This window comes from Xiphophorus maculatus, chromosome 24 (assembly GCF_002775205.1).
Source record: "Xiphophorus maculatus strain JP 163 A chromosome 24, X_maculatus-5.0-male, whole genome shotgun sequence".
Lineage (NCBI taxonomy): Eukaryota > Metazoa > Chordata > Actinopteri > Cyprinodontiformes > Poeciliidae > Xiphophorus > Xiphophorus maculatus.
Genome location: NC_036466.1, coordinates 11308063 through 11334115, shown reverse-complemented (window position 1 = coordinate 11334115; position 26053 = coordinate 11308063). Strand labels below are relative to the sequence as shown.

The window sequence follows — 26053 nt, the reverse complement described above, 5'->3', positions numbered from 1 at the left end:
TTGATATTTAGCTGATAAATTAGAGCGATTTCTTGACTTATTGAGGAGAAACTGATTGATTTAGAGGTGTTGATTTGACATGAATCTCTTTCTGTGTCCATGTTTGTGGCGTGAAATAAATAAAACCTTAGAGTTTGACTTTGTATTGTGCAATAGCAGTTTTCCTTAGAGGTTTTTATTGGGGCATTAGAGGGAAAGTTGTGAGCAGCTCAGTTTATTTAAAGAAATGGTTGATCTTAATTATAGCCCTGTTTAATTGTATATGTTTTCCCAGAGGATGGGTTGTATTTTAGTGTTTAAAGTGGCAGAAGAAGTCCTTTTGAGCACTTTTTGTTAATTATTTCAGATTACTTTAACTCTAATGTGGATGTTTGCTCAGGAGATCTGTTAAAGGTGTTTTTCCACCTGTTACGCAGCATTTATTAGATTTTATTAGAGAAAAGTCAATAAAAAAACGAAAAAGCTGCAATAATGAGTTTGCTTAAGTGTGCACATCCATAAACTAATACAGTTTGACATCCTAAAAGTTGCATAAAACAATTAGTGTAAGGATTTGCACACTTATATTTTACTCTAACAGATTTTTTTCCTGTTAATCTGTGCTGGATGCATGTTGCATTAAAGGAGGGAAGTATTTTTCATGTTTTTTAACTTTATAGTAGCACTGGTGTGAAGACTTTAGAGAACTTATTTTATATGTATCCTCGACTGAGATTGATTAGCTTTGAATTGAAAACAGTCAGATTTAGTGATATATTTTTCTGTTTTTCCTTCACATCTCTTTGTTTTCCTCACTGTAACTCAAACGCACCACCCATAGCTGCCTGCTTGTGCTCGGCTCGGCCCCTGGCATGAACTCCACACTCGGCAATTAAATCTGAATGTTCCCTTTCACTCAGTTCTGCTGCTCTTTCCTCACCTCTTAAACTGCAGTTTATAGGAGGCTCCTCATCTCCATCTGTCATTTGTTGCCCGTTCGGCTGCCTGTTCTCCACTTTTATTTTTGCTCTCACTGGAACAAGCAAATTCAGCTCAAGCCAGTATTTCACACCAATTTGAGGTTATTTTTGCTTCATATTGTTCACGAATGTACTGCTTCAAATCTGACTGGGTTAAATGTGGAAGATGTTTGACTTTTTTTCCTGCTTTCTTCTGAAAAAAACAACTTTCTGCTTTGAAATGCACTGTTTTTTTTCTTTCTGTTTCTATGAATGCATGTTAACCAGGCTGGAAAAGTGTCACTTTACTGCTTTTTGCTCACTTTGTGTGTGTGTGTGTTGAGGGATTCACAATGGTTCAAAATGTTTGAGATGCAGGTGATGCAGTCAAACATAAAACCAAGCACATGCTCTTTATGTTTTGTTTTTTAATTTTCGGAGTTGTGCCTTTCAATTGCTCTCCCCTCCTGAGTAAATCACCTGCACCGTGTTTATTTCAAACATTTAGGAATCCGTTGTGTTTTGGATTTGTGCGACTTCGCTCCAGTTTTTTTGTAAACAGAGTGGGAGGGTGAAGACAGACAGACCAGTGAAGTTCATAATAATGCAATTATGCAAGTGTACAGAAGATATATTTGAGAAACGAGGCGTTTATGTTGTCAGATGCAGAAGTCTGCGTGTTGTCAGAGCTTGAAAACATGTATAAACACAGGAACACTGGAGCCGAGTCCCACACTGTGCCGTCCTTACACTCTGCCTGTTTCATATTTGCATTTGCTACCACTCAATTCCACTGATGCTTCTTCTTTGTCATTTTAATGAAACTGAATGTACAGTGTACAGTAACTGTCATGGCACATTAGGGTTATTTTAGGTTGAAAGAAATCTTGGAGCTACGGGATGTGTTTTTCTGCTATCTTTTTTCTTAATAAATTAGCTTTTGCCTCATCTAAATTAGATAAATCTAGAAAAAGTATCGCTTGTTTTTTAATACTAACCACTTCCACTGGCTCTCTGGATTTTTTTAACTACCTAAAAGGCCTTTTAAATGTCCTTACATTGTAACAGGCTTCTATGATTTTGTATTCATGCTGTAATTTGTATGTTAATGGACTTAATCTAAACCAAATTTGTTAGTTTTACCACTTTATATACTAAAATTATTCTTTATTCTTGTTATTATTACATAGTTGTCCAGATATTTGATGAAAAAAGGGAATAGATTTATCTATTCAGCATTAGATATGGGATACCAGCTAATGCTAACAGCTAGTTAGCTTAGCTTAACTCATTTAGCTTAGCTTAGCTTAAGAGAGGTCATAAATATCACAGTATGAGTTTACAAAGAATTAAAGTTAAATAAACAAACAGTACAATGTTTTTTTAATGGAAGTGGGAGTATTTTGGTTATTTTGCAACTTGTTTTAATTTTTTAACTTCACCTTAGACTAAAAATGGAGTATTAGAATTAAATCTGCATGTTTTTCTGCTGTTAGCTGCCGACTTTTGAAAAGACTTCAGCTAGCCTCGCCGTGTTGCTGCTAATTAAAACATTAGCGACTGCTCCTGTTTGCATGTTAATTTTCTACTTTTAAAGTTGACTAAATCACCAAAAATTAAAAAAAAATTGCCTAAATCTGAATAATAATAATAATTTTCTGATAAATATGTACAGTTTCACTCGTGTTCTATCACTTTTGCAACGCTGTTCCTTCACATCTATCGCCAAACTCTTGCTGGATGTTTTATTTGTTGCTTCTATGACTTTTCCTTCTTTCTTTCTTTCATTCGTCTCACTTTTTAATCTGTTTGTGGTGCACTAGTGTTAATAAAAAAAACATTGTTTAACATAAAAAGGGACTCCAGAGTTCTGTTTGAACTGTGACCCCTCCCCCTGTGTTGCATTGTGGTAGATGTAGTCTTCCTGTTAGCATGTGTGTGTTTTGGAGTTTTTTTCTCATAGCACCGCTGCATAGATCTGCACTCACTGGTTGCGATGGTTTTACCCATGATGCAGTTTGATGTATAGCAGTGGAAACTTTGCAGAACTGGGCAAGTATACAGTCGAATTTAGAATCATGTAGTTTAGTAGTAGTAGCAATAGTATTAGTACTAGTATTTGTAGCTGGTTTCTGCAGTTTAATGGGAGATGTTTGTGTAATGCTAGTATTTAATTGCGACATGCATATTTCAGATTACCACTAAGACTCAATTTGCGGTTCCAGAACCTCGTTATGCCCTGACCTACTTCCATTTCCTACACATTGCATGACTGAACATCAGTACGTTTCTCTTGGAAGTTGAGATTAATGCTAAAAATGGTTAATTTTCTCTCATGTTTTGCTTTAGTAGATGTAATTTATTCGGGGTTCCTACGCAGTCTGGAACTGGATTTTAGTATTTCCCAGTTTGGATAATTGTGGAAAAAGAAAATAAGTTTGCAGAAAAATATTTGGATTTCCAGACTTTATTGATTTTTTTTTACTTTTTATTCTTCCTTGTTTCCTTCCTTCCTATCTTTGGTTTCTACCACTCATCTCTTCCATTCTTTTATTCCATTATTTCTTCTTCTTGCTTCCTTTTCATTATTTTTTTGAATCCTTAGTTCCTATCCTAAATTGTCTTTTTTTCCTCGTCTCCTTCTTCAGTTTCTTCCTTCGCTCCCTCCAACCTAAGTTTTCTACGTCCTTAACTTTTTAATTTTTTCTTTTCTTTTTTCCTCCCTTTCATTTATTTGTAATAACTTAATAGCAAATGTTAAAATTTTACATTTTTAAATTAATGTAAAAGACAGAAAACTGTAAAATTGAGTTTAAAATGTGTAGGAACCCACATTAAAGAAATGCTTTCAATTAGAAAATCGTTTTAAAAATTAATGCTTTTATCTAGTATCTAGAAAACCAAAGGTTTCACAACCCAGTTCATCAAATTCAAAATAAAACTGAACTTGAATTTAATTTTCACACAATCTGATTAACCGTTTGCCTTGTTGTCCTCTCTTTCTCCTCCCCATTTGTGTTTTCCGTTCCCAACGTTCAGACGGCTCCGATTCCAAGGAATCTCCGCAGGAAAGTCCCCAGCTGGTTCCGAACGGCGGCGGCCCCGGGGAGGATCAGGAGAGGGGCGTCGCAGGCATGGCGGATGTGTGTCAGATTCCAGGGGGTCATCCGCTGTCTCCGCTCACCAGCCCGCTGCTCATCGAGGCCGGATACGTCCGCCATGATGACGAAGAGGAGGCGAGGAGGAAGGTGTGCTTAGAAGTGGAAAAACAAAGAATTTTACTGGATGAAACAAACAAAAAAGAAAATTAGCAAAATACCTGCAAATATACTACGTTGTTTTATAATTCGGCTACAATAGGACAACAAAAAGCAGAGAATAAGGTTGTTTTCCTCACAGCATGATACTGCCACCACCATGCTGAATGTTTTTATTTTAAATTTAAAGGTTTTCATAGTCATGGGAAGAAGACACAAATAATTTCAGTTTTTTATTTGTAGAACATTTTTAAAAAGATTCAGTTTTCTTCCTACTGTAATGATCTATGTAGATTTGGTGTTCTATGTAGATGTGATCTATGTAGATTTGGTGATGATCTGTGTGCCTGTATATCTGTGTAGATCTAGATGTGCTGTGTGTGCTTGTGTCCAGAAGTTTCCCACAGACAAAGCGTACTTCATGGCCAAAGAGCTGCTGACCACAGAGCGGACGTTCCTCAAGGACCTGCAGGTGATCACTGAGGTGAGAACTGCTTCCTGCTTTCAGCCAACATGTCGTCGCTTTATGGATGAATTCCTCAGAAACAGTTCGGCCAAATATTTCTGATAAATCTGGAATCTGATTGGAGGATTTTCCACATCTGTTAAAGTGGAAAAGGAAAAGAAAGAGGAGTGGAATGTTGTTAGATATAACTAAATGTTCTCGCTCCATCATTTCTTTCCTTCTTTCCTTCCTTCCAACATTTTTCTCCCCTTGTCATCATGTTCTCTTCCTCCTGTCCTTCCTTCCATCTGACATATTTTCTTTCTTTGTATTTTTTCTTGTGTTCTTTCTTTTTCCTGCATTTCTTTTTTCTATTTCTTTTGCTGCCTCTTTTTTCTGTTTTCTGTTTTACTTTCTTTTTTTGTTGTTTGCTTTCTTTGTTTCCTTTGTTCTTTTTTTTAAATTTTATTTCTTTCCATTTTTCCCTTTTTTCTTTTCTGCTTTTTTCTTTTTTCTGACCTTTAACCTTTAACCCGTCTTTGCAGCAGCAGTTTGGTTTCTCTGCAGGTTTTAAATTTTATTTTCAGATTGTTCTCTCTCTCTTTTCCTCCTTTCTGTTTCTCCTTATAAAATAAAACGTCTGCATCATAAATCTCCCAGTTAGAGGGCAGCGCAGCGTGGGTTGGATGGTTTAACTCTTCTGTGTTTTAAATAAAATAACTTCAGGTTCAGACACCTGCTCTGAAGTCCATCATGACCTCTGACCTTTCCTGTGGAGAAAATCTCTCTCTGCTGACATTTTTTCTTCTATTTTTCCAGTTTGACTTCAGTTTTCTGTTGGAAGTGGAAGGAAGGCGAACTGGACGACCTCTTGACCTCTCTCTGTCGTCCTGCTCCCTCCCTCCCTTTCCTCCTTCTTTCTTTCTTTCTTTCTTTCTTTCTTTCTTTCTTTCTTTCTTTCTTTCTTTCTTTCTTTCTTTCTTTCTTTCTTTCTTTCTTTCTTTCTTTCTTTCTTTCTTTCCTAGCTTTGCTATTTTTGTTCCTTAGCTTTTTCCTCATCTCCTTCCTCCTTGTGTTTCTTGTGTCCTCCTTCCTTCGTTAGTGTTTTTAAATACAAATCAAATACTAAGAATTCTGGGAGTCTGGAAAAGTCTGGAATATTTTCAGTTAATGTGTCAAAAGTCTCCTCTTCATATTTTACCATTCCATGCTAATTTATCCAGTTTCCTCTCTCTGCTGTGTGTCTTCTTCTGTTCCCAGTTCTTCCAGAAAGCTGCAGGGAAAGATGAAGCCTTTCCAGACACCATTAAGAACCTGATCTCTTCCCACTACGATCCAGTTTACAGGTTTCACCAGGGATTCCTCAAAGAGACGGAGCAGCGGCTGGCTCAGTGGTGAGCTCTCTTCTTCTACTGTTCTCCTCCTACAGAGGGATATAAACTTTATTTTGGTTTAGAGCCTTTAGGAAGTCCTCATTTCCTTAAATTCCTGCTTTCTTGTGTCTGGAAGTCTGTAAGGTGAAATTTTCCACCTCTGTGTGTGAAATTTATCTCATCCTGCCCTCTAGCGGAGATTACATGCAACTGCACATGAATCAATAATAAATGCTCTTCCTCCTGCAGGGAGGGTCGGTCCAATGCTCACATCAAAGGAGATTATCAACGAATTGGAGACGTTTTACTGAAGAACGTTCAGGGATTGAGGGTGAGAGTTTGTCTGGATTTCCTCCCAGATTGTTTTGATTGCAGATCTAATCACTTCCTTTTGTTCCTGCAGCAGCTGACGGTTCATCTGCAGAAGCATTCGGAGTGCCTGGTGGAGCTGGAGCGAGCTTGTAGGTACGGCAGTGGAATCAAATTAAGGCCTTAAATTAACTTACCAAAAATAAATAATCTCAGGACTAATCTCATGAGATGAAATCTCATATATTCTACATCTTATTTTTTTTGTGAGACTTTTCTGTCAGTCAAAAGTTTGAGTTGCCTGCACACATCTTCATTCGTTGAGGCAAACTAGCTGCTAGCTAGCCAGCTTTTTTACATCGTTATTTTTAATATTTATTGGATTTTGTTTAACAACAAAACAAAATATACAAACATAACTGCAATGATCATTTCCAGATGATGTATCTTAAATATTCCTCCTAACTAACTTAAAAGTATAAGAAATTCTCAGTTGGAAGAGTTTTTGTGAAACATTTATGAATGTAAAATTTGGCAGGCAGTATGTTAATATTTATCAAATTTTCAGCTTCTGATTGAATTTCCATATTTGATCCCTTGAACAGGATTTGATTTTTCAGTTTCTTTTTGCAGGCACTGCATGTAACATTGATTTTAGACTCACTTTTCATGTGTGTCTTGTAAAATGAACATGTTTCCACCGCTGAGGAGCGGCCATATTGAAACACAAATCCTCTTTACAAATCCTAACTAGGGTAGTTGGAGTTCCTAGTGGAAAATCTGCGTTCCAGTTGATTCTCTTCAAATGGGAAGATGGAATTTCCCAGTTCAGAGTTCAACTGGAACGCAGCATAAGAGTAACTCTGAAGTTATGAGGTGTTGTGGACTTCAAACTTACTGGTCTGGCACCAGTCTGACCTTTTTAAATGGTTTGTGCAAATTTCACATTTAGCATGTTTTTGTTCTTCCATTTTGGTTTGTATTGCTTCTAATAAGTTGGTGATAAGCTAGTATCTTTTTGTGTCTGGAACCCTCCTGATTTTTGAGTCTGCTGTTACCTAGCAACCCCAGCAGAGCCCAGTGTCGTTGCCTAGCGACCCCAGAGTAGCTCAGGGCTTACCAAGCGTTAAGTCTCAGTCTGTGTCCAGGTCGAGTCGTAAGGTGGAGGCCGTGTGCAGGGACTTTGAGCAGCAGAGGGTTTGCTACCTGCCGCTCTACATCTTCCTGCTGCGGCCGCTGCACCGCCTGCTGCACTACAAGCTGATCCTGGAGAGGCTCTGCAAGCACTACCCGCCCACCCACAACGACTTCAGGGACAGCAGAGGTGAGTGGCCTCGCCTCGTTTCGTCTCCTCCCGCCTTTTCCCCGCCGTCGCCCCTCTAAAACCCGGCTGCCCCCGTTCCTCCAGCCGCCCTGGCAGAGATCTCGGAGACGGCGCTGCAGCTTCAGGGCATCATGATGAAGATGGAGAACTTCCAGAAGCTGCTGGAGCTGAGGAAGGATCTGACCGGCGTGGAGAACCTCGTCACGCCTGGCAGGGTGCGTCTTCCTCCGCGCTGTCGCCTCCTCAGGTCTGCCAGACTCCAGCTGACGGTTTGTGTTTGTGTTTGTGGCCTGCAGGAGTTCATCAGGCTGGGCTGCCTCAGCAAGCTGTCAGGGAAAGGTCTGCAGCAGAGGATGTTCTTCCTGGTACCAATCACAGCTTCACTCCGTTTACTCTGCTGCTCCAGAAAACTAAACACAGGGATATTTATGCACCTCAGTCCCAAAACTGAATCACTCTTCTTCTCCTCTTTTTTCCTTCCTTTCCTTCTCCCTCCAGTTTCTTCATTCCTCCCTCATTAAATTTTTATTTTCTACCTTTCAACATCTGTTTGTGGTGTTTCCTTTGTTTTTTTTTCTTTTTTCCTCCTTCTCTTTTTCTTTCTTTTGTTTTACCTCATATTCATCTTTGTCCTTCTCATCTATCCTTGCCTCCTTCTGTAGTTCCTCATTCCTACCTTGTTTCCTCCCTCCTTTTTTCATTCTTATGTCCTTTTTCCTTTCCTTCTCTCCATCTTTCTCTCTTTTTTCCTTCTTTCCTTGTTTTCTCTTTCATTCCTTTCATCCTTCTTGTGTCTTTAATTCCAATCTCATTTTATTCTTTCTGTCATTCTTTTTGTCTCCTTCCTCTCTTCCTTGTTTTCTTCCTTTCCTTCTGCCTGCTCTCTGTAGTTGCCTCTTTCATACATTCAAAGTTCATTTTTGTGTAAAATCTGTTTGAAATGTAATTAAATGTCAGATAAATCTTGTATCTTACACGACGGCGTGTAGGAATGGTGTCCTTCTGATTTTATAACCGCTTCCCGTTTCCTCCAGTTCAGTGATTGTTTGATGTACACCAGTCGAGGAACGACTTCGTCCAACCAGTTTAAGGTCCACGGTCAGCTGTCGCTGTACGGCATGACGGTGTGTGATCAAAATTAAGATCAAAATAACAATTATTGATCAGATTCAAATATATTCTGCGTATTTTTTAATGCGTTTCTGCTTCTGTTTTTCAGATCAGAGAAAGTGAGGAGGAGTGGGGGGTCCCTCATTCGTTTACGCTCTTTGGACAGCGGCAGTCTGTGGTGGTGGCAGCCAGGTGAGGAAAACGACACATTTCAGCTGTTTTTATTCCTCTAGAGGCTTAAAAATAAACATTTTCTTTTTTTATATATAATATGTTGTTTTATCTTCTGAAAAAGAAAAACAAATTATGGAAAATATTTTTATAAAGTGGCTTTTATTTCAGTCGTTGAAATGATCCTTTCTAATCTGGTGCTTATGAGTTGAAATTTGAAATTATAACTTAACAAGATGCTCAACATTCATCATTTTATCATCATTTCATTTTTCATGTTGACGTTTTCTTAAAATTATGACTTCATTCTGGTCATCTTGGCGCTTTATTCTCGCATTATTTCTCGTTTTACTCAAACTGTGACTTTATTCTTGGAGTAAAAAATATAAAAAAATCACAGACTGAATTCAAAGTCCACATAAACAGAAGCTGCAAAAAATAAGCTGTCAAACACACTGTAAAAACCAAACTTACCAAGTATATTTGGTTGAGTTTCTAGTGAAAATATCTTAATACAGTCTAAATAAGACAAAACAAACTAAAGGAGCTTTTTTTAACTTAATAATTTCTTTAAATTGGGATAGAACTAGTTTCTCCATTGGCAGATTCTTTCACTAATAAAAAGACATTTTTACCTTTTTATAAGTTAAATAATCTGCCAATGGAACTAGTACTATTAAAAATCAATATTAAGTAATTAATTACTTAAAACAAGCTCCTAATTTTATTGAAAATTTAGTTGTAAGTTAGTTTTGTCTTATTTCAAGTGTATTAAGATATTTGCACTAGAAACTTGACCAAATATACTTGGTAAGATATTTGTTTTTGCAGTGCAAAATGGCGGCCAATCTGAACTGTGAAAATCCAAGGAGTTTATTGATGAAAAAAATAAAGAAGCCATATTTGTTTGTTCCTGCAGTTGTGCTGCAGAGATGGAGCGCTGGGTGGAGGACATCAGGATGGCCATCGACCTGGCAGAACAGAGCAGCAGCCCAAACGTGGAGCTGCTGTCCACCAGTCCACCCGACACCAGTAAGATGCTCCCAGTAGACCAGCAGTCAAACTGGTCCCAACACCCGTCCAGACTGCGTGTCTTTGTCCTTCAGAGCCTTTGGAGGACGCTGGAGCTGAGCTGGAGTCGGAAGAGGAGCTCTGCGGCTCGCGCTCGTCCCTCGAGCGTCAGAGTCACCGTGGCAACACTACCGTTCACGTCTGCTGGCATCGCAACACCAGCGTGTCCATGGTGGACTTCAGCGTCGCCGTGGAGGTGCTGCTCTGCTCTCCGCACTCATCTGTGCTTCATTCTGTGTGGTTTCCTGCTCAGCTTGTCTTCTCTTTATCCACCTGTCCTCTTCCACTCCATCTGTGCCTTCATTTGTTTATCTGCTCACGCTGGCATCGGTAGGGCTGGTCAGTGAGTTCATGAGGCCCCGCAGTCTCACCTTGTGGTTTGCAGCCATTCTGTTACTGACATCTGGTGGCGCAGAGAGGTACTGCAGCAGCCGGGAAAGCACTTCTCTGTTTAGAAAGTTGTTCTACAAGTCAAATTGGTGAGAGTTTTGTGAAAGTAAAGAGTAGATGGTAGTAGAGGCGAGCAGCTTTCCCTTTTTACTCAATTTGTCCAATTTTCTAATCAAAATTGTAAGCAGGGGTGTTTTAATGAGCTTTGGGCTTCCTGTGCTTGTGTTTGCAGAACCAGCTCTCAGGTAACCTGCTGAGGAAGTTCAAGAACAGCAACGGCTGGCAGAAACTCTGGGTGGTCTTCACTAACTTCAGCCTCTTTTTCTACAAGTCGCACCAGGTAAGACGTGCAAACACGTAACGAAGAGTCCCTCTGGGATTTCTTTAACAGTTTCTGGCCTTCCTGCAGGATGAGTACCCTCTGGCCAGCCTCCCTCTCCTGGGCTACTCCGTCACCGTCCCGGCCGAGTCCGAGAACATCCACAAAGATTACGTCTTCAAGCTTCACTTTAAATCCCACATGTACTACTTCAGATCAGAGAGCGAGTACACCTTTGAACGGTGGGTGTTCGCTCAACAAAGAGCAGCGATTTAATCTAGTTTTACTCAGGGTGAGTGTTTTATTTAAACCACAGAAGACAATTAAGAAGTTATAACATCCAGGGTTCCTACAAAAGGTGGAAATGTCAGGAGGAGATCTGAAATGTTTTCCAAATTTGGAAAAATTCCAGGATCCTTCTTAAGTTCATAAGTAAAACCAACATGAATACCAGAATTAATTTTATTTGGGACAATAATTGACCAAGAAATTTGAATTTAAAATAAAAAATCAGCGAGAGCCTTTGAGAAAGTGGAAAATATGACCTGATTTCTTTCACAAACGAAACTTTTGTTGGTTTCCAGGTGGATGGAGGTGATCCGCAGCGCCACCTGCTCCGCCAGCCGCCCCCTGCTGAGCTCCAGGAAGGATCTTTACTGATGACTCTGTCATCTCCACCTCGGCCTTATACAAAACCACAGACTTCTCTTCCAGCCTTTTAAAAATCACACTTTTTTACACACCAACACACTCAGAGGTCCTCAAAGTTCCTTTCACGCCATTTATTTTCAATGTTCTTACTTTTTCTGTGCCAAACTGGAAAATATTAGTAGTATTGTCCTTATTTTCACTTTTTTAACTCAACATATTTAGAGCTCCATAAAGCAGATGTGTGGATTAATCATGATGCCAGATTAGGACACAGAAACCATGTTTTTCTTTTTGTAATTCCTCTTTGTACAGTATTTTGATAACACTGTGAAAATAGTTTTTTTCTTCTTCGTTTTGTCTTCACTGAAAAGCAACACTTCAGACCTGCTTCCAAAGCCGACAGAGATTTTCTATCTTTATCGCTTTCATCCCAGTATTTTTCCAGCTTTCTGGAATAGTTTTGAAAAGTTTGTGTTCATATGAAAAATAAACAAAGCAAATTACAGATTATTTTGCATTTTACTTGTAGAGATTGCAGGTTTTAATCCTTCATGACGGTGTTCCCCAGGGCATTGTGTTGGGGATCCTGCAGAATCATTTTTTCCATCGGCTTGGGAGCCAAAGTATCCAGTTGAAAATACTCAAAGATCACAAAACTTTTTAGTATTTTTCTTTTCAATTAGAATTACAAAAGCTGTTGTATTTTTTAAAAATTGTACCTCCTGAATAAACGACAACCTAAACACAATATTTTAATGAAATAAGCAAATGAGATTTCAGTAGATCTGAAACAAAAAAGCAGCAAAACATCCTAAAATATTCCAGTTGATTTTTTTTGGGGGGGTTTAGCAACATTAACAGGATTTTTCTCACTTTTACTTTATTTTGCCGCCTTCATCAAGTCAACATTTCATTAGAAGCCACTGGATGTTTTAGTCCCTTTTACTAATAAATTAAATGGAATTAAAAACCAGAACCTGGGTGAAAACTTTGTGTTGCACCTCACATTTTAAGAGTTGACTCCTGTTTCAGTCTTGTCATGTCTCTTCACACTGGTTTGTGCTTCTTTGTCTATGGATTATCTCTGTAATCCAGACAAAAAAACCTGTTGCTCTGCTTTTATTTGTGCAAAAAAAAGAAGCTTTTATTGTGTATGAGAAGAGACAAACACTTACTGAAGAATTCAAAAGCACCACAAGCAGCGACTTGTTCAGCAGAGGAAGCAACATTAATCTTTTATATTCCTGTAACATAAAATACCTCATATAATGAGGTTGTAGATCCACAAAACACACTGGGCCCGAGAAACAACCCGAAAAGATCCAGTGTTTCAGGACACAGCGGCCCAGTCAAATCACGCTGAACACCAGAGTAAGCAATAAAAAACTCAAATAGTTAAAGTACAGAGGAAGTTTTTTTAATATCTGCTGTACAATCCCCCTCTGCTGTGCTGCTTTACATTTAATTAAAGAAGACAAAATAAGACTCGTCTTTTATTATAGCTTAACATTTTTATTTTAAAATATTGCTAACAGCTGATTGTCTCCCAGAAAGTTGTTCATTAAAAGACAAAGTATAAAAAGCAGACATGAATTTTCGGATAAAAGCGTAAGAATGTATGTTTGAATGTATTTTAATAAGTGAATTTTCTAATCTGGTTTTAAATCATTAAGAACAGAAAACTTGATCAGTTATTGATTCATTACTCATTTGCTAGAACTCTTGATCCTTTCTGTGGATTTAAAAGCAGCATCACTATCTCCTGTCTTCCCTCAGCGTGAATTTTAGCCCGTGGTCTCCGTTGGAGTCGTAGTTGTCGTAGGTGGGCAGTGATGGCCAGTCCGGCTGGTAGGTGGTGGTGCTGTACACAAACGCCTCCATGATGCTTCCAGGCGACAGCTTCTCCTCCTTGTCCGCCATCTTGATTTCCAGCTCCACTACAGTCCGCTGGTACATGGTGGGAACCTTCTCGAACCAGTCCAGGTATTGCAGCATCTTTTCGTCCACTTGGTAGATTTCCCCATTAACTCTCTTACCTTGTCCAGGAAGGTTAAGGAGGAAGGGGATGTTATACTTGGTAGCGATCACCAGTGGATACTTCTGGACGGTGACGGCGGTACCGAGGAACTCGGCCTTTCCATTACTGCTGTCTGTCATGTAGGGGTAGTTGGGTTGGCCCCTCTTTAGGGAGCCGTAAACAAAAACACGATGCATGAAGACTGAAGGCACCTGGGAAATAAAGGATTATTGGTATAGTTCTGGTTTGTTCACCTGCATTGAATCAATATTATTTACTTATCTAGAAAAAAGTACAACTTAAAGCTGCAGTATGTACATTTTATAAACTATGGTTTTTACATATTTGTAAAAATTGTCGCCATGTCCTGAAAGTTTGAGACGGAAATTGCAGGAAAAGATTGATCTGAAGAAATTACCCCAACCAGAAACAACCAATCAGAGCCAGGAGGAGGGGCTTACTGCTAAATGTGCTAATGGTGGAGGAAAAATTTTAGGTTAACAAGAAAACAGCTTATCTGCGAACAAACTGCAGCTTTCAAAAACACAAAATCATGCACTTTGAATTTAGGGACTTGAAATTCAGCCAAATTCTTTAAACATTTATTTGATTCTACATTATGTATTTAGGTAATTTTGTCCCTTGTGGCCCTCCATACAAAAACACAACATAAACATCTACATTTAAAATATATGAACAAGGACGTAAACTCTGATATATTTGGAAGCATTAAAAAAACAAAATTCAAAGGCTGAACTGAACGCAGGTTAGACTGAGTTGGTAAATGAATAACACTGTAGGAGCAAACTAACACGGAACCGAGGTCGGCACTGGATGATCCAACATTTCCTCCATGCAGTTACAACCGAGCATTTCTAATTCTGCTGTTATTACAGCGGATCTTTAATTATGCATTTATTAACGTCTCAAATCGTAAAATAAAAGCAGCAGCGACCGAAGATAAGAGAGAAACCAGCGATCTGCAGCTGTCTGACCGGTTTAATGAGCCATAAAGCTGACGTCAGGGTTCAAATCCCATTTTATCAGCTTTTATTGACTAATAAATAGTCTGGACCATCCCGGCCTCCGTAGTTTTTGCTGAGCCCCGAACAACTGAAGATCCCAGTAAACGTAAAACAGACGCAGTGGTCTTCTTACCTTCCAGGACTCAAATCAAGAGTAACCCCAGGATATTGGTTCACGCATGCGCACACGTGACACCCGTCACACGTCTTTCTCAGTAGAAGAAAATGGATTCTGGGTAATCTCACAGCAAAATCCCACCCAGAAACATAATCACTCTGGTTTATTATTTGCTGTAAAGTTAACTTAACTTGATTTAACGCAGTTCGACTTGACCTCAGCTGAGAGTGAAGGCGTTGTACTGACACCTGCTGGAATAAGAAGGTACTGCAGGAGCGAAGAAAGAACCTGTTTAGAAATTTGACCAAAAACATATTTTAATAAGACTTTTTCCACCGATCCACGCATGGGAATAGTAGTAAAGTTATTTTTCTATTTTTATAGATACAGTTTGTATAGATCAGTACACTGATTCTTGCATCTGTCGAAAATGGTTTAATAAAAGAAGATTTAAAAAAGATACTGAACTGCAGCACTAATGCAGCTTGTTGATCATTTAATATTAAACAATTTTGTTGATTTGCACTTAGCAGGTATGCTTTCTAAATATTGACAGATTACAGCTGGTTTCTTGGCTTTCTGCACTTTACTGAGAAAAATATTGCCTGTTTTGTGTTAGTAATTTTCAGGGGAATCTAGTTATGAGCATCACTCGACTGAAGCCCACTTTCTGTCTTCCCTCAGCATGAATTTTAGCCCGTGGTCTCCGTTGGAGTCGTAGTTGTCGTAGGTGGGCAGTGATGGCCAGTCCGGTTGGTAGGTGGTGGTGCTGTACACAAACGCCTCCATGATGCTTCCAGGCGACAGCTTCTCCTCCTTGTCCGCCATCTTGATTTCCAGCTCCACTACAGTCCGCTGGTACATGGTGGGGATATTTTCAAAACTGTCCAAGAATTCAAGCATCTTTCCGTCCACTTGGTAGATTTCTCCATGGACTCTGTTGCCTTGGCCTGGGAGGTTAAGGAGGAAGGGGATGTTGTAATTGGTAGCGATCACCAGTGGATACTTCTGGACGGTGACGGCGGTACCGAGGAACTCGGCCTTTCCATAACGGCTGTCTGTCATGTAGGGGTAGTTGGGTTGGCCCCTCTTTAGGGAGCCGTAAACAAAGACGCGATGCATGAAGACTGAAGGCACCTGGGAAATGAAACAATGAGGGAAATTGGTTTGCTTCTGTTTTTCTTTAAGCAACTGAACTGAACAAATCTGTTTTAAAAGGCTAAATTTATAACAAATAGTTGAAAATCTAGAGAAAACACTAAAAAAGACAGAACTTTTCCACTCAAACACAAATGTATTTAGGAAAAATTAAAAACAATGTCAAATGGTAAAAAGGCTTTAATCAGTGGATTGCTCTTAACGAAAAGCAGTGATGAATTATTAACAGTACAACTTTAAGAGCGTCCTGCAGAAACACTGATAAATCTTGTTCTTAGTGTTACGTAACCAACGGTGCGAAAAGCCTTCAATAAAAACTGCTGTACAGAGCGGTTTGCTGTCGAAAGTGTCAATAAAAATATTTATCAGTCCTTATTTAAGCTCTATAAAGACTGAAACCTTGATAAGGTGATTTTTTTATGATTTAGATATTCCTTTAGCGGCTCATTAGACTTAATAATTAACATGGCTGCACCACCTCTCCATTAGTCCATACAACCAAAAGAAAACTTGGTCACAGCAGAGAAATAAATTATATTTTCTTTTGATTTGGTGCTTTTGCGCCCCCTTTTTGATTCTGCCCTGAGCATCCGCCTATGTGGTCAAACTTCCGCAAATAGATTCTACAAAATAATTTATGTAATATTTTAAACGACAATTTTTTTAAAAGTTTTCAACAAAATCTGCCATTACTAAACTAATTGTGTCCAACTTGTAGCTTTAAAAATCAAACATTATCTAAAAATGATCCTCATATGAACATCAGAGCTGCTCTAGGTGAACATTTCTATTGTCGGTGTGGTTTTGCAGCGTGCAGATCTTTAACTATACATTATGCAACGTCTCAAATAGAAACATCGGAGCAGAAGCGGCTTTCTGGCCGGAGTAATAAACCAAAAACTGCTCTATAATGACGTCATCACGGCCTACGTAGCGTACTAAATTCAATCATTTTTATCAGAGGAATATACCTGCAGACGTAAAACTGGTTCAGTGGTCTTACCTTGCAGAACGGGAAGAACCGGTTTGAGTTTGGGTCATGTGGAGCAACCCCAGGTTATGTCCTTCACGCATGCGCACAAGCGACTCCGGTATAGAAAACTTTAACTTCAGCTCTGACATAATTTTACACATTAAAGATCATCGTTTCCCCGACGGTTACATGAGATAATATAAATTATACTATATATTATAAAAATTCATAATAAGTATAACGACTGTTTGAAAATGATTTAATTCAGATTTTATCATAATAATCGATAGTAGAGCTGGTAGGTTTTTGTTTTGTTTTCCCTTTGTTTGCTAAATCTCATGTTGTTTATGCATTTATTTATTTTTTGGCTAACCACTAGTGAATAGATTTATCTTGAATTTAAAGTTTTATTTTTACAATCAATGGTTTAAGCGACTAAAATAAATCTTGATCTTAATCTTGAAAAATATGCAGATATATCCTCATATTTCTATTTTCATCTGCTCAAAAATGCATCTACACTCATTTTAATCAGGTTCAAAGCCGAGGACTAACTTTGAAAATCAGTTTTACTAAATATTATTTGGACATTTGTGATTTCATTCAAACAATCAAAACAGAAAAAAAAAATCTGTAAATATTCTTTGCTTCTGATAAATTAGAAATCTTCTTTATTGATTTCTGATGTAGTAAATAGTCACAATATGATGGGAAAAAATCATTTGCTACAGTGAAAAGACAAACAACGTAATTTCTTTAATAGGCCACACATTTCCCCAACACATATGAATACCAGACGTTCCCAGATGGAGGCTTGTAAATAAAAACACGGAAACAAAGCAGTTAGCCTTCTGCAGTTTACACAGCTGGCTCCATTAAAATCAACTTAGCAGCACTGAGATATGGCAGCTTTAATACGCTTACAGCAGAATTATGGCAGAGGTTGTAATCAGGAGTTCTTCCAGATCTGGAGTCAAATTTATTCATTATTGTCCTTTCTCTAACTCCTGAAGGACAAATAAAGGTCACGCCTGGTGCAGAAGATGGATGAAACCCCCAAACAACAGCTTTTTCATTTAAATGTGCTCCTCTCAGAGTTCATTGTTGAAATGAGCTGATCCAAGAGACTAAAGTACATTTGCGTGTTTTATTTTCCAATTCAAGATGGCTGATAGTAAATCTGCCAGGAACGCGGCCTGCTGACTCAGCCTGCAAATCCACTGAGATCTAATAAACTTTCAGCTTCTGCATTATGAGAGATCTTCACCAGCTCTGGTGATGCAATAAAGAGAAATGAATCATTTTTTAAAGCTAAACTGCATCTTTATCTCTTTTAGCCACTAAGAGTTCACTTCGGCAAAGTGGATAATATGAAAATTTAATATTTGGAGCTGATAGAGCATATAAGCAGAAAAGTAAAGCGTACAAACTGCCACTTCTGATTTCACATCACTTTAAAACTTAATTTCCCTGATATTTTTTCCAGCTTTCCACCTTCTTTTCCTCTGTATCTAAACTGCCTCGCTATTCCTCCATTGATAGTAAAACGGCAAAATAGTATCAAGGAAATGACAGAAAACAGTTTTTAAAAACATTATTTAATGTTTATTTATTTATTTTTCCTCCTTAACAAACCAAATTATTATTTGAGAGTACTTTTTTAATCTTTGAAATTATTATAATTTGTTTTACCTGAGCAAATCTTATCCTAAGCAAAAGATTAGAAATGGAGAGCTAACTACTACTGGAAAATCCGACATAAAACACAAAAATAAAACATAACATGAAATAAAAGTGATACATTAATTAAATAAAATACATTAAAAAAAACTATAATAAGCTGTAATTTCCTAATTTTTAAATTGTAAATTAAAATCAAAATGTAATTTGAATACAATATTTAATATTTAAAAAATATTACCGGGAAAATTGTAGGCAACTGAAGTAATAAAGGAATCATTTGGCATCAGCGTCCGTCGCACGCTCTCGGAAGATGACGTCATCACGTCCGCAGCCTAGCAGCAGAATCGACGGCGTAAACAAAGAGCCGCTACGAGCTAAGTGGACGATGTTTCTTCGGTGAAATAGTGGCTGTTTCTATACACTTTTCCAGCAACGTATCGACGGAGCTCGGCTTCTCGTCGCAGGATTTTAAGACTCCCTCGTCCGTTGAGTTCCAGAAAAATTAGCCTACCGTTACTGCTAGCTGCGTTAGCTCTAGGTAGCCTTGGATAACGGGATTTTTGTAGTCCTGGGAATCGTTTTCAATCGAGTCGGTGTCATTTATTAAAGCTGTTTCATTATTTTCACTCATGTCGAGTAAGTAGAGGGCTGCTAACGCTGCTGGCATGATGAGTTAGCTCGCAATGATGTAGCAACTCGTGACTGACAGGATCGTTCATCTGGATAGCTAGATAGCCCCCCTTGGATCGATGACCACCTAACCAGCTGCTGCGATCTGGAGGCGGACTGACATGTTTAGTTTGATGGCGAACTGTTGCAGCTGGCTGAAACGTTGGCAGGAACCTGCCAGGTGAGTTGAAGTCTTTTCTTTTTCTTTTAAAAAGACCAGAATGATAAATAACAGAGCTGGAGGTCCAATCAGTGCAGCGCATTCACAGATTGCGTCATGTAGCGGAAGATTCCTGCAGTCTAAACCATTTCTAATGCTCTTTATAGATATTTTATTAGATAAAATGAAATGATAGATCACTCATCATTAATACTCCGTTAGGGGAAAACCATATTTGCTTTAATTTAATATCACCTCACGCTTCAGGATCACTCAAACTTATGATAATAATGGAGTTTTTACATTTATCTCTTATTTTTGGTGTAGAACAAATGCAAACAATCCTAAAAGTTAAGCTTTTTATGCAGTATGCAGAAGTAGAGATGGATAGTTATTATAAATATAATTATAGGAATAAGTTATCCTGTGATGATAACTATAAACTGTAGCCGATGAAGTTTGCAGACTTAAAAAACTTGCTGGTAAATTTAGCTGTTTAATCCAGATATGATTGAAAACAATCCAGATTTGTCTTTTTTTTCTCTTTTCTCTTTTTTATCTTCTTCTTATTGTTATTTAAATAGTAATAAATGCAGCAAGATATTATGATTAAACTTTTTATTTGCTTATCGCCAATCTGTCCACACGTCTTTATCAGTCTAACACAAATGGCAAAAAAAAAAAAAATTCACAAAGTAAAAGTATATAATAAATTGAGGCAAATGGTGTGTAAGCGTTTATGTTTTCCTATTTATTTACATTCGAGATCAAAGTCAGAAATCAGTAAAAAACATTTTGATCAACTTGTGCATATGCTGATAATTCAACAACATATAACCATTTATTTATCTATGCGTACACAATAAGGGCAGCATAAAAGTTTTTACAAAATTAAAAAACATTAGGAAAAAAATTGTTTGCAGCGCAACAAAAAACCCAACTAAACAATTCATGAGCTGTAAAACGCTAATCATAAAAAATGTGCAGCTAAGAGATGTTTGTTTGTTTGAAAGAATTAATACATAGATTCAAAAATAAAGAATAAAAACTGGTATAACATGCAATACAACAAAATCAATATGTTTCTTTTTAATAAATTGATTTAAAATCAATTATAAGCTAATAAAACCATTTTTCTAATGATTTTATTACAGGAACTAGTTGAGAAGTTGATGCTAAGGCATAAATCTATCATATCTTTCGTTTTCTGCATCATACTTGTTATTATTGTCACATATTTCACCAGACAGCAGCCAGTAATCAACAGTACTTTACTCACGTGATGACTGAAACATCTGATCCTTAAGACTTAGTCAGAAATCCCAGACTAATCCCGCAGCCAGGTCGCTTCAGTGGGTCTCCTTCATGCTGCTGTTGCTGGTGTCCAGCGGCGACGACTGTAGCGTTATGGGTTAGCGGACGGCGCCTCAGCTCCTGGACCGATGAAGGCCAGCTGGCTGCAGAGGACGGTCACATGGATTGTGCGTTTGATGTCTTTTAGGCGCAGATGTCAAAGTTAAGTGTGCAGAGAGACATGGAGGCGGGTTGTTGGTCGCTACGGCGATGTTCTGACTGTTTGCTTAGAGATTTGTTTTGGTTTGTGATGGAAAACCTGGATGGTTACTGTTGCTTTAAGAAGCTGCTGCATTTCTCAACTTCCTGTGTGAATTGTTTGAGTAGCAAGTAATGCCTCATTTCAATGCATTGAATAAAATAAATCAGAATAGATTAATATACTTACATTTAGTTGAAAACACAGTTTAGTATTTCTCATTTTCATTTCATTTTTGTTGCTATAGTGATAGCACTGCTTCTCTTGTTTCATTTACATATAATATTCTCCTTTTTTAAATACCTCAAAGCTTGAATGCAAAATGTCTAAAAATATTTTATATTATTTCTTCACTGAGCTAAAAGAAAATATCAGTTTTAAATATCTTCTTAGCTGAAAATATTTAATATTATCTCTTTAATCAGCTAATAATACATGTTCTCTCTTTTTATAAATCCTTACTTATCCGTAAAGTTTGACAGCAAAATGGAAAAAAATATTGAATATTATCGCTTTAGTTTGTTAAAAAAAAAAATCCTTTTCAATTTCCTGCTTAGCTGCAAAGTTTGACAGAAAAATAGCTAAAAATAAATAATATTATCTTTTTAATTAGCTAAAAAAATTCTCCTTTTATGAATATCTGCTTAGCTGACATCAAAATAGCTAAAAATATTTCATATTATCTCTTTAATCAGCTTAAGCCGTCGGAGCGGTGATGCAGCCTCATCGTGGTCACCAGTGTTATGGCTGCTGCTGACGCTCTCTAGCTTATCAGATGCATCATCATACCAGGTGGTTCTGCAGGCTGCCTCTGTTCAGCAGTAGCAGTGATGACTTTATGTTCCTCACAGGAAGGTGACCCTGGTGATGGTGGGTCTGGATAACGCGGGGAAGACGGCGGCGGTGCGAGGAATCCAGGGAGGTTGGTTTCCTCAGCCGTGAGTTTTAAGCCGTGAATGAAGCTGCAGGACAGATTTTGCGTCATTTGGGTTTCCCTGCAGAGAATCCGCAGGACGTGGCTCCCACTGTGGGCTTCTCCAAGGTGGACCTGAAGCAGGGGAAGTTCGAGGTGACCATCTTCGACCTGGGAGGCGGGAAGCGGATCCGCGACATCTGGAAGAACTACTACTCGGAGTCCCACGGCGTGGTGTTCGTGGTGGACTCCAGCGACGTGCAGCGCATCCAGGAGACGAAGGAGACCATGGCGCAGGTCCTGCAGCACCCGCGCATCGCTGGAAAACCCGTCCTGGTGTAAGTCCAGATCAAAAATTCCGAATTTAGTTTTCCCTCCAGCTCAGTGATTTCTGGACTTCCTCTCCGCTCACAGACTTGCTAACAAACAAGACCTGGAGGGGGCGCTGGCGGAGGCCGACATCATCGAGAACCTGTCGCTGGAGAAACTCGTTAACGAGAACAAGTGTCTCTGTCAGATCGTGAGTGTTTCAGTCTAACAGCTTTACTGAAGTAAAAGTAAAAAGTACAGCATAGTAAAAATACTAATAAAAGGAAATTTAAAAAGTTACTAGTTACATTTACTTAGTTTTGTTTACTTGAGTAACTTTTTTGAGTTGAGGAGTATTTTTACTATGCTGTACTTTCTACTCTTACTTGAGTAACATTTTTGGATTTTCTACCCACTGAATGAAAAACAAACATGTTTTAACCAGAAATTGACCAGACACCTGCAGTTTCTGTTAAAGTTTAATAAATTTCTTATTGATCTGGAAAATTCTTCTTGTGCCTGATTTTGTAATTATTTTACTTAGAAATTACTGTCATTTTAAAATACCAAAAGTTTCACTTAACTTTATATTTTGGTTCATCTGATTGTGTAATTTTTAAATGATAATTTGATCAGTTAGTAGTTTTTTTTTTTTTCCAAATACCTTTTTTACTCCTACATAAGTACTTTCTTGGCTACTTTTACTTAAGTAAAATATATTGAAGTAATGTAACTCTTACTTCAGTATAATTTAATACAATACTGTAGATTAGCCTAACTAACCCAGGCTAACTGTTAGGTTTTCTGAATTGAAAGTTTTAAACCTGCTTTTAAAACCATGCATCGACTCCAGGAACCGTGCTCCGCCATCTTAGGATGTGGAAAGAAGGTGGACAAGTCCATCAAGAAGGGCCTGACCTGGCTCCTCAGCAACATCGCCAAAGACTACGAGGCGATTGCTGAGCGCGTGCAGAAGGACATGGCGGAGCAGCGAGCGCTGGAGGAGCAGGACAAGAAGGAGAGAGCGGAGAGGGTGAGGCGGATACGAGAGGAGAGGTGAGGACACAACGAAGGACAAGAGGACGACTCCGAAAACCAGAAACTAAGACGTTCGTTCTGTCCACAGGGAACGGCTGGAGCGCGAGGAAGCAGAGCGGGAAGGACGGCCCGTCCAGGAGGACGAGGCTGACGACGGGAACATGCAGAGCCCCTTCCAACCCATTGGAGACTTAATCTCCAAGGTTCACGATCGCCGCTTAACACCGCCACCACTTCAACAAGCAAAAAAATTTAATATTTCCTTCTCCAGAGAGAAGAGATGGAGACGCAGGAGCAGCTAGAGTTAGGAGACAGGAGTAACGGTCCAAAGGAGAAAGAGGAAGAGGAGGATGAGGAGGACAACGCTGGAGAGCCAAACAACACGAGACAAACAGCAGGAAACACGACGCCTAGTGAGTTCCTGTTCTCTCTAACGAGATAATTAGACGATTAATCGGACGAGGAGGAGGAAGGTCACAATAACATATTTATCTGACGATAAATCGTCCCAGTAATTATTGTTAGAAACGATAATATGACATAATAATGCAAGAACGCATTCTCAAAAATCAATTAACTTTATATTCTAATCAACATTTAACACTTTAATTGGAAGATATTTTGAAATATCCAAAATAAACAAACAAAACAAGTAAAATTAAAAAATACAGCGACGTAAAAATCCTCCTAAGAGTAACTGAAGCCATGTGTCAGCAGTCAACACCAGCCTGTCGGTCCCAGCAGGCGAGCAGAGCAAGAAGAAGACGAGCAAACTGCACCTGAAGAGGAAGCACCGGGTCGACCCGCTGAGGGCCGACGACGGCCCCACAGAGAGCCCAACGCCGCCGCCGCCACCCGGTCAGTCTGATGGTCAACACTGGAAGCCTACAACCTCACTTCCTATCTACTTTACTTATGTCTATCTTTCCTTCCTTCCTTCTTATCCATATTTTCTTCCTCGTTGTTTTCAATCTGTTTCCTGTAACATCTCTGACTTGTAGCTCTGTAGATCAGTTGTTTCAGTGATGGAGGACCAGCGCTGCCGCTGCCGCTGTCTCTCTCTCTCTCTCTGTTTTTTTCCCCTCATCACTTTGTTTTATTCGTCTCCTTCCTCCAGTGGGATGGGCCACGCCCAAAGTCTCTCGGCTGCCCAAACTCGAGCCGATCGGGGACTCGGGACATTCTGGTAAAGCCGCCTGTGATGTCATCATCACCTCATGTCGTCATCGCACTAACTCCTTCCTGGTTCCAGCTAACCTCACATGCGTTCATGTTTAAGTCTTGCGGCCAGTTTTTCTTAAATCAACCTTTATAAGGGAAAACCCAACATTTGTTTCTCCATTTTTGGAAAAACTCTGATCTATCCGCCTTAAAGTGCGACACTCCGGTTCTTTCCCCTCCCGCATCTCACCAGGCATGCGCTTCACTGTTTTCGGTTGCACTAATTCATTTTCTCTCCACATCATCACCACCCCATCGCAGTGCGTCCTGCGGCTCCTCGACGGATGTAGTTTAGTAACCCAGTCAAACCTTTTCTCCTGCCTTTCGCAGAGTTTTACAAGAAACCGCTCCCGCCGCTCGCCAACAGGCCGCGACCTAACGGTGACTCTCAAGATGTCATCTCTTAAAGCTCCTTCACTGACCGACTCACTGACTGAGGTCAGCTTTTGACCAATCACAGCTCTTTTCTGTGCTTTCTGTCCCAAGCGAGCGCTGTGTAGACCACCAAAACCACACCAATGGGACAACCGCGGGAGCCAGCGGATTGAGCTGAACAGAGGAGGAAAATGAAGCAGAGTTTCTTGCGGAACTGTGCACCAAAAATAGATTTTTCTATTATTGATCAGTATTGAAAGTTGGGAGTCAGTGCATCCAACTAAAACACTTTAAACCAAGAAGCAATGTAAATAAAACCTCATCTAACCTTAGCACAATAAGAAAGGACGTTCAAGTTGCTCGGTTGTTTCTTTGTTGTTACAATGCAGTTGTAAATACTCTTTATTTCCTCTAGAATGGTGAAGTTGTGAAGTTTATAAAAAATCTTATAACTGCGGCACCATTTCAGGAGAAATAAACTGAATTGGTCAACAAATGTTGCAGCGATACAACCAAGAAATAATCGATCAAATACAGATTTCCCTACTTTTTGCGCTAAGTTTTCTATGTGTTTGTTTTGAAGAAATATATTTGTATACTGATTGCCATTAAAAATGAACTGTCATTTATTTTTGCACTTTGAGATTCGTAGTGTAAGCTTGATGTAATCATGATGAACATGAACGAGATGGTAGAGATGTCTTTGCTTTTCATAGCTTTTTACATATTTATATCAGCTGATTAAACTCCAGAAAAACACTAAAATTTTCATTGCTGTTACAAGAAAAAAAAGCAAATTCTCAAAATCTTTTTAGATACGTTTTTATACCACTTTATTTCCAGTTAGAAAATATGAAAAAAGCTACAGGGCTTTATACTTTTTCATGCATTCTGCTGTTTACACTGTGCTTGTGTTTTTAAAGTGATATTTCCTCCCATGTTTACCAATGAAATGGCTCTGATTTCATTTTATTTTATTTCTGTCTTATAAGAGTCAGCAGGAGGAAAGAAGTGAAGAAACAAACATCACTTTAAAAACACAATATGGACTTTGGATCTGTAGTGCAGTGATGATCCAAATGTTTGAAGAAAAAAAAGATTCTTTTTCTATCCTGAAATTTTATAAGAGCACTATTAAAGATGTTTTAAATATTTAAAGAACTGATTAGAATCATTTGTTCATGCTGTTGCCAGATTAGAAGTGTGGTTCCTGTGAATGTGGAGTGTTTGTTTGTTTTATTTTTGGAACCTATTAGCATTCAGATCGCTTTCTGAGCGTCACGACTCGGTTGTTGTTCAGTACTTTCTGCTGATGAATCTAACACTGTTGGGATGGATTTGGTTGTCAGATTTAGTCATTTTAAAACTGAAGGTAGATAAGGAGACAAAACATAACCTAAAACTGTTCTTGGGTTTTAAAAATTATGTATAAAACATATAATGGGATTTTTATTGTCATACCAGTGCATATTTACACGGTTATG

General features: G+C 38.7%; 5 protein-coding genes across 16 annotated transcripts in view; 3 read left to right on the top strand and 2 right to left on the bottom strand.

Moving 5' to 3' along the window:
• The window catches only part of LOC102238236 (FERM, ARHGEF and pleckstrin domain-containing protein 1-like), a 47060-nt gene extending 35197 nt beyond the window's left edge, over positions 1 to 11863 (top strand). For 3 of the 5 annotated variants that reach the window (XM_023329329.1, XM_023329328.1, XM_023329330.1), the window contains exons 14-27: positions 3978 to 4186; positions 4590 to 4679; positions 5901 to 6034; positions 6263 to 6344; positions 6417 to 6478; positions 7471 to 7646; positions 7731 to 8011; positions 8681 to 8770; positions 8866 to 8948; positions 9847 to 9959; positions 10034 to 10194; positions 10621 to 10728; positions 10798 to 10949; positions 11292 to 11863. In XM_023329329.1, the coding sequence (XP_023185097.1) occupies positions 3978 to 4186; positions 4590 to 4679; positions 5901 to 6034; positions 6263 to 6344; positions 6417 to 6478; positions 7471 to 7646; positions 7731 to 8011; positions 8681 to 8770; positions 8866 to 8948; positions 9847 to 9959; positions 10034 to 10194; positions 10621 to 10728; positions 10798 to 10949; positions 11292 to 11367 (1817 nt within the window). In that variant the 3' untranslated portion in view covers positions 11368 to 11863. The remainder of the gene's footprint in view (positions 1 to 3977; positions 4187 to 4589; positions 4680 to 5900; positions 6035 to 6262; positions 6345 to 6416; positions 6479 to 7470; positions 7647 to 7730; positions 8012 to 8680; positions 8771 to 8865; positions 8949 to 9846; positions 9960 to 10033; positions 10195 to 10620; positions 10729 to 10797; positions 10950 to 11291) is intronic. The other 2 variants (XM_023329332.1, XM_023329331.1) reach the window with 2 other exon arrangements.
• Positions 1 to 26053, top strand: part of LOC102228431 (NLR family CARD domain-containing protein 3-like) — a 971185-nt gene that overhangs the window by 403895 nt on the left and 541237 nt on the right. The gene's annotated exons all lie outside the window — the stretch shown is intronic.
• LOC102236181 (gamma-glutamylaminecyclotransferase C-like) lies at positions 12760 to 14596 on the bottom strand. The gene is made up of 2 exons (XM_014472738.2): positions 14534 to 14596; positions 12760 to 13587 (listed from the first exon to the last, which is right to left on the bottom strand). Exon 2 carries the CDS (start codon positions 13570 to 13572, stop codon positions 13114 to 13116), a length of 459 nt encoding a protein of 152 aa, XP_014328224.1. The 5' UTR covers positions 13573 to 13587; positions 14534 to 14596; the 3' UTR covers positions 12760 to 13113.
• On the bottom strand, positions 14861 to 16748 carry LOC102235923 (gamma-glutamylaminecyclotransferase C-like). The gene is made up of 2 exons (XM_023329390.1): positions 16680 to 16748; positions 14861 to 15655 (listed from the first exon to the last, which is right to left on the bottom strand). The coding sequence occupies exon 2, from the start codon at positions 15638 to 15640 to the stop codon at positions 15167 to 15169; it is 474 nt and encodes a 157-aa protein (XP_023185158.1). The 5' UTR covers positions 15641 to 15655; positions 16680 to 16748; the 3' UTR covers positions 14861 to 15166.
• Positions 18634 to 24897, top strand: arl13b (ADP ribosylation factor like GTPase 13B). Of its 7 annotated transcripts, XM_023329376.1 has the most exons (11): positions 18634 to 19182; positions 21565 to 21635; positions 21715 to 21964; positions 22041 to 22146; positions 22789 to 22991; positions 23062 to 23176; positions 23245 to 23386; positions 23688 to 23831; positions 24091 to 24159; positions 24525 to 24575; positions 24681 to 24897. In XM_023329376.1, the coding sequence occupies exons 1-11, from the start codon at positions 19124 to 19126 to the stop codon at positions 24692 to 24694; spliced, it is 1224 nt and encodes a 407-aa protein (XP_023185144.1). In that variant the 5' UTR covers positions 18634 to 19123; the 3' UTR covers positions 24695 to 24897. The 7 variants fall into 7 exon arrangements, with proteins under 7 accessions (XP_023185144.1, XP_005809695.1, XP_023185145.1 ...); XM_005809638.2 differs by having other exon boundaries at positions 18635 to 19182; positions 23718 to 23831; positions 24525 to 24897; XM_023329377.1 differs by having other exon boundaries at positions 18635 to 19182; positions 23715 to 23831; positions 24525 to 24897.

Coding starts and splice junctions, on each gene's coding strand:
- LOC102236181 (XM_014472738.2), bottom strand. CDS start 13,572: ATGCATCGTGTTTTTGTTTACGGCTCCCTAAAGAGGGGCCAACCCAAC.
- LOC102235923 (XM_023329390.1), bottom strand. CDS start 15,640: ATGCATCGCGTCTTTGTTTACGGCTCCCTAAAGAGGGGCCAACCCAAC.
- arl13b (XM_023329374.1), top strand. CDS start 19,124: ATGTTTAGTTTGATGGCGAACTGTTGCAGCTGGCTGAAACGTTGGCAG. Junction 23,177..23,244: donor TTGGAGACTTAATCTCCAAG/GTTCACGATCGC, acceptor TTCCTTCTCCAG/AGAGAAGAGATGGAGACGCA. Junction 24,160..24,524: donor CGGGGACTCGGGACATTCTG/GTAAAGCCGCCT, acceptor TGCCTTTCGCAG/AGTTTTACAAGAAACCGCTC.